This window comes from Molothrus ater, chromosome 5, assembly GCF_012460135.2.
Source record: "Molothrus ater isolate BHLD 08-10-18 breed brown headed cowbird chromosome 5, BPBGC_Mater_1.1, whole genome shotgun sequence".
Taxonomy (NCBI): Eukaryota; Metazoa; Chordata; class Aves; order Passeriformes; family Icteridae; genus Molothrus; species Molothrus ater.
Window position 1 is genome coordinate 1,811,422 of NC_050482.2, and position 12,886 is coordinate 1,824,307.

General features: G+C 49.9%; 1 protein-coding gene across 1 annotated transcript in view; it reads right to left on the reverse strand.

Annotated features, from left to right (window-relative positions):
* Positions 1-431: 431 nt before the first annotated feature.
* LOC118698215 (collagen alpha-1(VII) chain-like) overlaps positions 432-12,886 on the reverse strand; it is a 106,147-nt gene continuing 93,692 nt past the window's right edge. The window contains exons 77-84 of the mRNA XM_054514911.1: positions 10,378-10,455; positions 9,103-9,156; positions 7,225-7,273; positions 6,394-6,432; positions 5,770-5,934; positions 3,556-3,612; positions 1,945-2,115; positions 432-707 (exon numbers count right to left, since the gene is read on the reverse strand). Coding sequence (XP_054370886.1) covers positions 694-707; positions 1,945-2,115; positions 3,556-3,612; positions 5,770-5,934; positions 6,394-6,432; positions 7,225-7,273; positions 9,103-9,156; positions 10,378-10,455 — 627 coding nt within the window. The 3' untranslated portion in view covers positions 432-693. The remainder of the gene's footprint in view (positions 708-1,944; positions 2,116-3,555; positions 3,613-5,769; positions 5,935-6,393; positions 6,433-7,224; positions 7,274-9,102; positions 9,157-10,377; positions 10,456-12,886) is intronic.

The window sequence follows — 12,886 nt, forward strand, 5'->3', positions numbered from 1 at the left end:
AACTTTTAATAAATCCCTGTTTTCCCACTGGAAATCCTGTAACCTTTCCCAGGGATTGTCCCATAGAGCAGGACCCCTCTCAGCTGTGTCCGTGTCTCCATGGGACCAAAATCCAGGGATTTGGGATCCCTCTTACTGGATTTCCACAAGCTGCAGCTCCAAGCTCCTCAAGGAATTGCAAGTGGCATTTTTTAGGGAGAAGCCTGGCTTGGATCCCTGTTTTTTTCTTGGAGAGTTTGGATGGTTCCTTTTAACCTGCCCAGGGAATTCCCAAGTGGAGGAGGAGGAGGTGGAAATTCCTAAAGGCTCCAGGGAACTTAGGGCCAGGCCAAAAGGGATGGGGCTCCACCTGATCCAGCTGGAAAAATAGATATTCCCACCTTTCTCTGCCATTCCCAGGGTTTCCCTCTTCCCAGGTGAGTGATCCAGAATTCCACAGCATCGAGACACGTTTATTTTACAAAAATAAAACTTGGGAATTTGTGCCACCTGGTTTGGCTCAGGAATTCTGCCCTTCCCATCCTCCTTTTCCTGAGCATCCAGAGGTTTCCCTCTCCTCATCCCATAATGTCCATAATTCCAGTTTTTTTCTTTTTCCCCAACATTTTGGTGTTTGTTTTCCTTGTCCATCCCAGAGGTGTTGGAGTGACTCCTCCCAATCCCGTCGGATTTAAATGAAGCACTTGGAGCTGCTCATCTCCCTCTGCCTGGTTTGGGAAAAAGAGGGAAACAATGGGAATGTTGGCTGCAGTTTGGGCTCCCTCTTGGAATTCCCAAGCTCACAGCGGCTCGGGAGGTCCCTGGCACCACGGGATTGTCCCATCCCACATCCACAAAAAGCAAATATCCCAATCCTGGCTGGATCCTGGCTCTGTTTAGGATCAGCCAGGAAAAACAGGAATGTGGAGGACTCAGGGATCTGTCTTGGATTGGGATTAATCCCATTCCCAGTGCTTGTTTCTTCCCACAGACCGTGCTGGAGGTACCTTCAGCCGCTTCGTGAAGTTCCCAGTGGCTCCTAAAGCAAATTCCCTGGGAAAAAAAATTCCAGGGAATGGGAAAAAAAAAAAAATCCAGGGAATTCCCTGGAAAAAAATTGGGCAGGAGGAGCTTCACTCATTTCCTGGTGCTGCTGGGCCTGGATTTCAAGCCCTTGGAGTGATTCCCAAAATTATGGATCTGAGCCTTTAATTCCTCTCTGTTTTTAAAGTTTTCCTCAAACCCAGAGCAGATGAACCTCACCAGAGATTTTTTAAAATGGATTGTGGAGAATTTATGGATTTTTTTTCCCAAAGGTCTCCAGGCAGAAGGAATTCCCAGAGAGGAATATTTTCCTTGGAAAGCTGGGATCAGTCCCAGCTCCTGCCCTGCTTGGAGCGGGGTTTGCATTCTTGCCAGGCCCCATTTTCCCTGGGATGACCTGGAAATGAGGGAAAATCCACACAAATGGATCCCAAACCCCCTGGATCTGGCAATGGGAGCCAAGCTGTGCTTCCAGGGGATTTTCCCATTGAACACCTGGATGAGGTGAGACCCCAGCCCTGGCTGTTAATCCAGACCTAAACTGGTCTGGATTAGACTTTGGGTTCTGCCTGGAGGCTGGAGATGTCAGAGTGAGCTTGGATGGAACATTCCAAAGGGTTCTGAGGGCACAAATCCCCAAATTCCTGCAAAATTCCAGTCCTTGGAACATACAAAATGTGTCCAAAACATCAGGACCGGGTGTCCAGGTGGATCCATGCCCATCCCACCCATGGAATTAACCCATGGGCGACGTCCAGGAGTTCCTGGGAATGATCTGGGAATGGGGAAGGGAAGAAAACCCCGCGGCTTCCTGGCGCTTCCGCCTTCGGGAAGCGGGAGTGGGCAAGCCCTGGGTGGGTTTTCCTGCTCTGGCCTCGCTCCTGGCTGGAGGAGGGGGGAATCTGGAGGGCCCAGGCTCACCTGGGGGGCCCTGGCAGCGGCGCTGGCATTCCCGCCGGGATGGGAAGCGGTTGCTGTTCCCTCGGCAGCCCCCGAACAGGAAGGGCCTGCAGGAGCTGGTGGGGACGTGGAAGTACCAGAGCAAGGAATGGTGCTGGCAGGAGCCCTCATCCATGGGCTGCAGGCACCGGGCTGCAGGAAAACACCCCACAGTTCCCAGGAGCTGGATCCCAGTGGGAAAACACCCCACAGTTCCCAGGAGCTGGATCCCAGTGGGAAAACACCCCACAGTTCCCCACGGGTTGCATCCCACTGGGAAAACACCCCACAATTCCCAGGAGTTGGATCCCAGTGGGAAAACACCCCACAATTCCCCACGGGTTGCATCCCAGTGGGAAAACACCCCACGATTCCCCACGGGTTGCATCCAGGTTGGAAAATAGCCCGTACCCTGCCAGGGGTTGGATTCTCTCTGGGAAACACCCCACAATTCCCATGGGTTGGATCTGGGCTTCATTCCTGCCCGGTCCCACATTCCCCACAGCTTGAATCCAGGTGGGAAAACACCCCACATTCCCCATGGCTTGAATCTGGGTGGGAAAACACCCCACAATTCCCACGGGTTGGATCCCAGTGGGAAAACACCCCACAATTCCCCATGGGATGGATCCCAGGTGGGAAAGCACCTCACAATTCCCATGGGTTGGATCTGGGCTTCATTCCTGCCCAATCCCACATTCCCCGTGTGTTGGCTCCAGGTGGGAAAACACCACCACACCCACCCCACAGGTTGGATTTGGGTGGGAAAACACGCCACATTCCCATGGGTTGCATCCAGGTGGGAAAACACCCCCAACACCCTGCCAGGGGTTGGATCTGCTTGGGAAAACGCCCCACATTCCCCACAGGCTGGATCCAGGTGGGAAAAGGCCACACTTCAGAAAATATCCCCATAACTATCCATGGGTTGGATTTGCTCTGGAAAACACCCCACACCCACCCCTGGGCTGGATCCCAGAGGGCACAAAGGAGGGAATCCAGCACTGGATTCCCGGAATGGAAAAACGGGAATATCCAGGAGTGGATTCCCATAATAAACAAAGGAGGGAATTCAGCAGTGGATTCCCAAAGGGGACAAAGGGCACATCCAGCAGTGGATTCCCAGAGTGGAAAAATGGGATTATCCAGGAGTGGATTCCCAGAATGGAAAAATGGGGATATCCAGGAGTGGATTCCCAGAGGGGACAAAGGGCACACCCAGCACTGGATTCCCGGAGTGGGATAAACTCTGTGCTGCTCCATCCCTGTGATTCCTGCCATGCAGGCCCCTGACCTTTCCAAAGGGATGGTTAAACCCTGGATTCCGGGTGGGATATTTTCACAGGAATGTTTGCATTCAGGGGATTCCAGGAGGATCCTCCCAGTGGGTTTTTCTGGATCAAAACCCCCTCCAGTTCCTTCACCACCAGCTCAACACCCCTGCTTTAAGCCAAGCTGCTTTAAGCCAAGCCCAAACTGAGTTTTAACCTTGTGTAACTCCTTCCGTGCCACATCCCTTGATCCCAAGGCCGAGCAGCCCTTCCCACCTGGGAAGTGACTTCCCAAAATGCCACTTAATTCCCAGCTTTTCACCTGGTAATTGGCTGTCGGCTTCTCCCCGAGAGGCTCCCGCCGTCTGCCGCGCCGGGGCTGCGGGGGGGATAAAAAAACCAAGGAAATCACACGGAACGAGGGCGCGCAAACAAATTATCCCTCATTTAAATAAAGCTCCTCGGAGCCTTCCGTGGCTAACGAGTTCTCCTAATAAATGTCACGGAGCAACCGGCCGCGGGCAGCGAGGGACCGGCGGCAATAAAACCCCCCTAATGGCGTTAAACAACTCCGTGGGAAAGGTTGGGCGTTCGTCAGGGAGGATGGGAGGTGTTGGTGGTTGTTTGCAGGAGATAAATGTCAGGCTGGAGCTGGGGAGGCTGGGAAAAGCCGGGAGCGATTGGAATCTGGCGGCAATAACGCTCCGGCCGCAGAATCCTGTTAGCGTCTGGAGCCTCGTCACTTAGCAGAGGGATTTATGAGCCCTCCTGCCTCAGCCCCGGCTTGTAATGGGATTGTTGGCTGCTGCCGTGATTCAATAACACCTGGAATGTCCCATCCATCTGATCCCCAGCGCTGCCGCGGTGTAAATTGAGTTTAGATCCAGATGGGAGACTCTGACGTCCGGCACAGACGTCGGGAGAGAGCCCGGAGTGGGGAATGCTGGGGTTTGGTTTGGTTCTAGGCTTGGCTGGATTTTTTGGGATGTGTTCATCCCTTACATGGGGCCACCATCCATGGGTTTGACTTAAAACCCTTCCCAAAGCTCTTCCTAAAGCTCTCCATCCTGGGGAATCGTGGAATTGTAGAATACAAGCTTGGAACTGGATGATCCTTAAGGCCCCTTCCAACCCAAACTGTTCCATGCCTCAAGTTGGAAAGGGGGCTTTAAAAATCCTGGAATCCAAATCTCTGTTGGACCCCTCGGATGATTTTGAAGGCCTCTTCCATCCCAAATGATTCCACGTCTCAAATTGGAAGGGATCAATAAAGACCATTGAGTCCAACTTTCTGTTGGAATCCCTGCCTTGGAATTGGATGATTTTTGAGGTGCCTTTCATCCCAAACCATTCCATGTCCCAAACTGGAAGGTGTTGGAAGGATCGTGGAGTCCAGCTCGCTCTTAGACTGGAATTTGGAGCACTGGGACCTCCCTTAGAGGATATTTTTGGGGTGACCAAGAGGATTTAATGGCAGTGCTTGATCAAATTTAATTAAACCCCAAACCCCCAGGCTGGAAAAGCATTCCACTGCTCCATCCCCCTAATTTGGAAGAAATTCCCCAAGAACTTCACACTTGAATCCCATAACAAACCCCCACACCTGCAGGACTGCAGGACAACACCACAGCTGATTTTGGGGTGTAAAGGTGACAACTCTGGGGTGTCTTGCCCAGTGCAATGTAATTTTAAATTTATTTTGAATTATTTCTCCAGCTGTGCCATCCATTGTACCCAACCCTCCTCCTCCTCCTCTTCCTTCTGGTGACAAAATCTGAGCATCTTCATATGCTGGATTACAAGAAATTATCCCAAACTCTCCCTCCTCTTTAATCCTGTCCTGAAGTTTGGATTTTGAGCCCCAAGTACGAGGAATCCTGCCACAAATTACCCCACAATCCCTCAATTTCCCCCTGTCCTGTTTTCCCTCTGTCCCACCAATCCAGATGGAATTCCAAGCCCTGGTGAGGAGATCAGGAGGTCCATGGGTGGCTCTTGCCCTGCTCTAGGAGCAGATCTGGCTCTCCCAGGGCCCTTCCCTCTTGGAAAACACCAACAGGAACAGATCCAGTTGTTTTTCCATGAGGAAAAGCTCATGGAAAACATGTTTTTCCATGTTTTTAAGCTGTGGTTTTATCCTTTATTACAACGTTCACAATGCCCTGGACAGGAATAGTCTGGGATGAATGTTTGGTCTCAGAGATGCCATTTCTGCCTGGCTGGAAATTTTAATGGAACTTGTCAAGGATGTGGTGGGAAAAGTGGGACAAAATCAGCCTGGAAACGGCTGCCTCCTCCCAGCTTTTTAAAAGGAGCCCTTTGGAAGGTTGGGATCACCACTGATCCCATGGATATTTAGGTTTTCCTCACTTCCAGGGGCATGGGCTCAAGTCACTTCCAAGAGCGTGGGAGCCCTCACTGGGAATCCCATCCCTGCCTCATTCCTGCCCAATTCCAGGGAAGAGGATTTATCATGGAACACTCCAGAGGATTCATTCCATGGTTGGGAAGATGGGAAGGAGGAGGCTGAACTCACCTGCAAGGAGTGGAGGTGGCTCCATGAAGGGCTTCACTGGAGTCTCCAACGTGGTCTTGCCGTGAGTTGTGCCAAGATTTTCTTCCCAATTTCCACCATTCCCAGCGTATTCCTGAGGCTGGGAATACCCTTGGAGTCGCCTGTGGACTTCAGCCACCTCCAGACCTGTGGGTTGAGGGTCACTGAGGATGAATCTGATGCTTTGGGGTGGGCAGATCAGCTCTCCAGGCTCCGTGGGCCATTGGATTTGAGGACTCCATGAGTCCTGGAGTCGATCCTGGGGAATGGTTTGGGATGGTGGAGCAATCCCGGAATTTTGTGGGCAGGGATTGGGATTTCTGTGGGCTCAGCTTTACAAGCTGGGAGTCAGGGAGGGATTGGAGCAGGTCCTGGAGGAGAGGGTGAAAACAGGAGACTTCCAGGTGTCCCTCTGATCCCTCAGATTCCTCTCAGGAAGACCCATCTCCCTCAAACCAGGATCCAAAAGCTGTTGGTGATCCAACATTTTCTGCACCGAATCCCGGAAAAAAAAAAACCCATTTATTCCTAAAAACAACTTTTCACAGTTTTGGGGTGATTTGGGAAAAGGAGAAGATCCTTTCCTGCATGAATTCCCAGCCTTACCCTTTTCCATGGACATCCTTCCCAACTCACCTCCACAACCTGCAGACCAAAGAGACAGGGATGAGTTTGTTTGCTACTTTTTTCCCCAACATAAATAAGATTTTCCAAGGAAATAATTATTTTTATGGGTTATTTTTCTTCCCTTTCCCCTCTTTTTCAAGGACCCAAATGCTTCCTAACAACTCCAGTGGTGGTGAACCTAAAAATCTTCCATGTCCATAGGGAAAGCCCTGGGAATGGGGCAGGAAGGTTCTGCTAGATCTCAAATAAATGGATTTCTTCAGGGCAAGGAAAGCAAAACCCCAAAACCTTTCAGTGTTGGGATTCTGGGATAAACCCCAAATTTGGTGGAATTTTTTTTTGGTTGGTGTTTTCTTTTTTGTTGTTTGGTTTTTTGTGGTTTTTTTGGGGTGGGTTTTTGTTTGTTTGTTTGGTGTTTCTGGGATTTTTTGGGGGGTTTCTTTTTTTTTTTTTTTTTTGGCGGTGCTGGTGGCAGTTTTTCCCTGTGAGAACAGAGAATTCTGTGTGCCAAGGAATGCCACAGAAAACTGGGAATTAAAAGGTTCAGTGACCTCCAAGTGACCCAGCACCTTCCCAATCCACAAGGAAATGGGGGAAAGATTCGCTGACAAAACCAAATGGAAGGGGGGAGGTTGTTAAGGGATAAAAATGGAGAATTTCAGGAGGTCAGGAATCTGCAGGGCCTGGAATTCCAGACTCCTGGAGAGGGGCCCCAGCTCCACCTGCTGCTGAGGGTGACATTTGGACGCGTGCTGGCGCGGAAATGGCTCCAATTTAGCTGCTGGCAGGGTCACCACGGGGCCAACTCACCACAAATCCCTCTCATTTCGCTCCTCAGCACTTCCTTCACCTCTTCCTCCTGTGCCAGAGTGGGAAAAACGGAATTTAGGGATGAATTCCAGCCCTGGCACCATCTCCCTGCTTGTCCCACCGAGGTGGAGCCGCCTCATTTGGGGTGACACAAGAGCAGAGATTTGGTGTCATGGTTCAAGATTTACACCTCATTTTCTCTGGAGATTCCTGGTTTTCCTGCAGCTCCTTTGGCCATGAATGTGACCCAAGTCACCCCTCAAACCTGGGCTGGCTTTCCAAGGAGTGTCCCCACCCTTCTGGCATCGTCCCACCGATGTGGAGCCGCCTCATTTGGGGTGCAATGAGATTGGAGATTTGGTGTCAAACCAAGGGAGCTTGGTTCAAGATTTGCACCTCATTCCCTCTGGAAATTCCTGGCTTTCCTGCAGCCAGCTCCTCTGGCCATGAGGAATGGGATCCCAACCCAAGTAACCCCTCAAACCTGGGCTGGCTTTCCAAGGAGTGTCCCCACCCTTCTGGCATCGTCCCACCGAGGTGGAGCCGCCTCATTTGGGGTGCAATGAGATTGGAGATTTGGTGTCACGGGAAGCTCCACCCAAGATCTGTGGCTCATTCCCTTTGGGAATTCCTGGTTTTCCTGCAGCCAGCTCCTCTGGCCATGAGGAATGGGACCCCAAAGCAAGTCACACCTCAAACCCAGGCTGGCTTTCCAAGGAGTGGGTGATTTTTAAGGTCCCTTCCATCCCAAACCATTCCATGTCCCAAACTGGAAGGGATCAATAAAGACCATCGAGTCCAGCTCTCTGTTGGGATCCCTGCCTTGGAATTGGAAGGTTTTTAAGGCCTCTTCCATCCCAGATAATTCCATGTCCCAAACTGGAAGGGTCTGTAAAAACCCTTGTCACCCCTCAAGCCTGGGCTGAGTGTCCCCACCCTCCTGGCATTGTCCCCAAAGCCACAATCTCCCAAACTTCCCTGAACTCTGGAAAGACACGGAGCCACCTGCATCCAAATTATCCTCCAGGACTGCTCCTTGGGAATGTGGAACCACATCTGATCATTTGGAGCTGCACCTCCTCCTGCTTTCTCTGCTTCTGTCCCAGCCAACACTGTTCCCCACGGAACGAGACATCCAATCTCATGGATTTGGAGCCCATCCTTCATCCCTGGGACAGCCAACAGCCACTGATCCCTTTGGGAATCTTCCCTGTGGGATGGTCGATGTCCTGCTGGACTTCCTGGGCTCATCACCTCTCATCCTTCATGGGATTCCAAATTTTGGGGCATTTTCCCATGTAGGGAGCTGGAATTTTCAGCAGCCCAAATTTAGGGAGATCCTTTCCCTGCTAAAATTAATCCTGCTTGGAAAATTAATCCCCACTCTGAGAAAATGGAAATATTGTCTCGGGTCAATCAAGTGGCACAAAATCCGGGATGAAGGTATGTGGAGGGAGCTGCCACAGGAATTTCGTCCTGATCCATGTGGCTCAAACCCTCCTTCTTCCTCAGGATTTGGAAGCCCAGGGCAGCAGCTTTTCCCTAAAGGCTTTGAAAATGGGGCACATTTCCTGTTTGTCCTTTGCTTGGATCAGCCCTGGAGCACCGACCCTGTCGGACAATCAGGAGCTGGGAGTCCTGGCAAAGATAGGGGAGGAAAAATCTGCCTGGCACTTTGGGCTTGGCTTTGTAGAGCCCAGCTCTGCTCCTGCTCTGCCATGCCTGGGTAACACCCACAGCCTCATTTCCCAGATATTCCCAGAGCAAATCCCTTTCTCAGCATTTCCCTCCTCCTCTTGGCCTCTTCTTGGGGCTGTTTGGCCGATTTTCTCCATTTTCCCCCCGAAATGGGAAACGATCCCGGGAGAAATCACTCACGGAAAGGCCCGGCTCTCCCTTGGCTCCTTTCTGCCCGGCGGGACCATTTTCCCCCTGTTAAAAACACTTGGATCATTATCACATCACTGGAGATTGTCCATGGAATGCTCTGGGGACAAGTGCTCCTCAGGGATGATGGCTCCAAAGGGAGATGGGTAAAAAGCCTCGCGTGTTTTCCTATAAATTTTAGGGATATCTGCGAGTGGCTCAGTGGGCTGACAGGCACGGCCTCATCCACGTGTCCGTCAGATCATCCCAGATTTTTTGGGAGCTCTGCTCCATCACAACAATATTCATTAAAAACAGGAGCTGAGAGCCAGCAGCTGTTTCCCAAGCCTTGGCATCCTGATCCTGGCATAATTAACAGCTTGATGTCCTGATCACTTGCAATTATCTCTCCATGGAGAGGTCAGATCTTCCCCTGAAGAGATGAGAAAGGAGGGGAGGAAAGGGGAGGGAAAATCTCCAGAGGGAAATGAGCTGGGAGATGAAATCCATGGATCAAGTCAGGTTTGTTTTCCATCTGGAAGAGGTGGATACATGGAGAGGGTCTGGCCTGCACAGAATCTTTGGGAATCAGCTCAAGCAGAAGATTTGAAACTGGAGCTGCAATTCCAGTGCTGGAAAGATGGAAAAACCAGGAGATGTTGAGCTTTGTCAACAAGGGATAAAAACACCCTGACAAATTTTCCGCTCAGAACTGCTGTAAACTGGATTTGTGGATTAAGGGTGCTTCAAAATATTAAAGGACAAGGAGCACAAGAAGGATGATCCCAATTAAAGCCGGAAGGATCATTTTTCTCAATCCATGCTCACTTCCAGTGCCAGGAAAAATCACATTATCCACCAGCAGCACATGGAGTTACAGCAGTGCCACTCCTGACCCTAAAATCCCTTGGGACATCGGGGTTTGCAGGATGTAGGGACTGACCCCAAACTGGCTGGGATCCAAAGCTCTCGTTGGAATTCTCTGCTGAGCATTAATTATGCATTAATTACCCTGCACTGATTATTGGCTCATTCCTGCTCAGCCTCGGGGATGTGCTGATCCAAAGTTTGATGTTTTCCCAGAGGAATCTTCCCCCCAGCTGGAGACACCTCCAGGCAGGAATTTGGGCAGCACTGCCCATGCCCAGCGCCTGGAATTCGGGATTCCAATGGCTCTGCTCTTGTTGGAAAATCTGGAGAGCTGAGAAATTAAACCTGGAAGGTCCAAGGTTCATCCAACCCCAGTCTGGAATTTTGGGAACCCCAATGGATCATTCCCATACTGACCACTTCTCCTTTCAGCCCATCCATGCCCGGGGGTCCCTGGAGGCAGAGCTGGGATCTCCCTCTTTTCCCTGGTGGACCCTGGAGAGGAAAAGGAGAGGTTCTGTCAGCACTTCCAGAGATATCCCACTTTTTTTTTTTTTTTTTTGGGGATTTTTCCCCTAAAATCCAGTCTGGGATGGGAATCTGCTCTGGAATTTTTTCCCCTCTCTCCCAACCCCACAAGCCATTCCTGGAGCTTCTCCTTTAATTCCAGGAGAAGCCAAGGAGCAGTGTGGGTGGAAAGAGTGGCACCTCACAGCCTCTCTTTAATCAGTGTCCAAAAAAAAAAAAAGCCATTTATTATCCCAGACAGGCTTTTCTGGGCTCGCTAATAACATCAAAAATTCCAGCCTTTTTAAATATCCATGAGGGAATCTTGTACTTTCGGCTCCCTCCTCCCTCCTGTGACTCCTTTGATTTATTTTTCATGGCAAGGCACAGCCTGGGGAGCAAGAGAAGAAAGAATAATTTTGTTTCCATGGGCTGGAGCGGGATTTAATCCATATTTTATTGTTCTGGAAGGACCTTTTCCCACCTTCTTCCTATAACCACCCTTCAAAATTCCTTTTAAAGATCCCTGTCACACTTCCAGCATCTTTATGCAGTGACTTGAAGCTCTTATCTTTAAGGAAGATGCCGATTTCCAGAGGTGTTTTCCAGGTAAAATTCAGCTTCCAAAAAGGCAAATTAGCAGGGAGAAAATCCAAGTGTCTTTGTGGGAAAAATAAGAGAAATATTTAGGGGTTGTTTTAAAGTTGATTTTGTGATAAAGGAGTTGATTAGTTGGTGCCACAAACAAAAATAATTATTGGGAATTTCTGGATGTGGGTTGAGTTCCTTGTTTATCCTTTCTGCCCTGCATCCTTCCTCTTGCCCTAAATCCCCTTTTTTGGGGGGGAATTCCATAGGATCACATATTTTTGGCTTTCTGAACAGCAGCCTCGTGCTCTGATCAACATCTCCTGTTCCAGATATTGATATTGTAGTTTTTAATTACATAATTGATTTAAAAATTGTTTTTCATGTGGAATTTGCCAAAATCCTGCTAATATTTGATCCTGATGGAGCTGATGTGGTGTAGGAGTTGTCAGTGGATATCAGCTTGGGAGAAAAAGTAGGAAAATTCTGCTGGAATGAGATGGAATTTAGATATTTTAGGGACCCATCCACATCAGAATTCCTGCAAAGATCTGTAGGACCAGGAGAACTTGGAGATCCAGGAGAGTGGATCTGATGAAATCCAGACTTAGATTTTTCCAGAAAATTGGGAATTGTCCCAGCTTCCATCCTCTAAAATCCAAATTATTGCCAGGATTCAAGCAGGACAAAATCTGGTTTTCCAGGTTATTTTATTCCAATTTTTCTTTGATTCTTGCATCATCCAGGTAATTTTTGTGTTCTTTAATCCAAGCCTGAAACTCTCCCAGCAAAACCACAAAGGGAATTTTCATTTCCATCTTTTTTTTTCACTTTGGAAAGTTATTTATTTCTCAGAGCTGTCTCAAGAAAACTTCCAGGGCAAGGTGATCCTGCTCATCAATGGAATTAACATCTCATTTCCCAGGATTTTTTTTCCTTGCATTTCTAAAGGTGCCCAGCGTGGCTGGAATGCAAAAATATTCATTAAAAACGGGAGCTGAGAGCCAGCGGCTCCTTCCCAACCCCTGGCATCCTGATCCTGGGATAATGAACCACTTGGTGTCCTGATCACTTGGAATTATCTCTCCATGGAGAGGTCAGATCTTCCCCTGGAGAGAGGGAAAGGAGGGGAGGAGACGGGAGGGGAAAATGTCCGGAGGGAAAGGAACTGGGAGAGGGAATCCGTGGATTAAGATCCCACGGGAAGAGGGAATGTGGGAGAGTTTGGGAGAGCAGGGACATGGGGACACTTCAGGGGTGTTCATGCACATGATGGTGTCCAGGAGTGGAGCCCTGTGGGATTTGGGATCTGTGGGATTCAGGACCTGCTGGGATTTAGGACCCACTGGGATTCCTGTGGGATTCAGGACCTGTGGAGTTCAGGACCTGTGGGATTTCTGTGGGATTCAGGACCTGCTGGGATTCCCGTGGTATTTGGGATCTGTGGGATTCAGGGCCTGCTGAAATTCAGGATCACTGGCATTTGGGACCTACTGGGATTTGGGACCTGCTGGGATTCCTGTGGGATTCAGGATCTGCTGGGATTCAGGACCCATGGAGTTCAGGATCTGTGAATCCTGTGGGATTCAGGGCCTGCTGGGATTCCTGTGGAATCCAGGATCTGTGGGATTCAGAATCTGCGGGATTTGGGACCTGGTGGGATTCAGGACCCACTGGGACTCCTGTGAGATTCAGGACCTGTGGGATTCAGGACCTGTGAAGACCCGTGGGACTCCTGTGGGATTCAGGACCTGCTGGAATTCGGGACCTGTGGGATTTCTGTGGGATTCCTGTGGGACTCAGGACCTGCTGGAATTCAGGACCTGCTGGG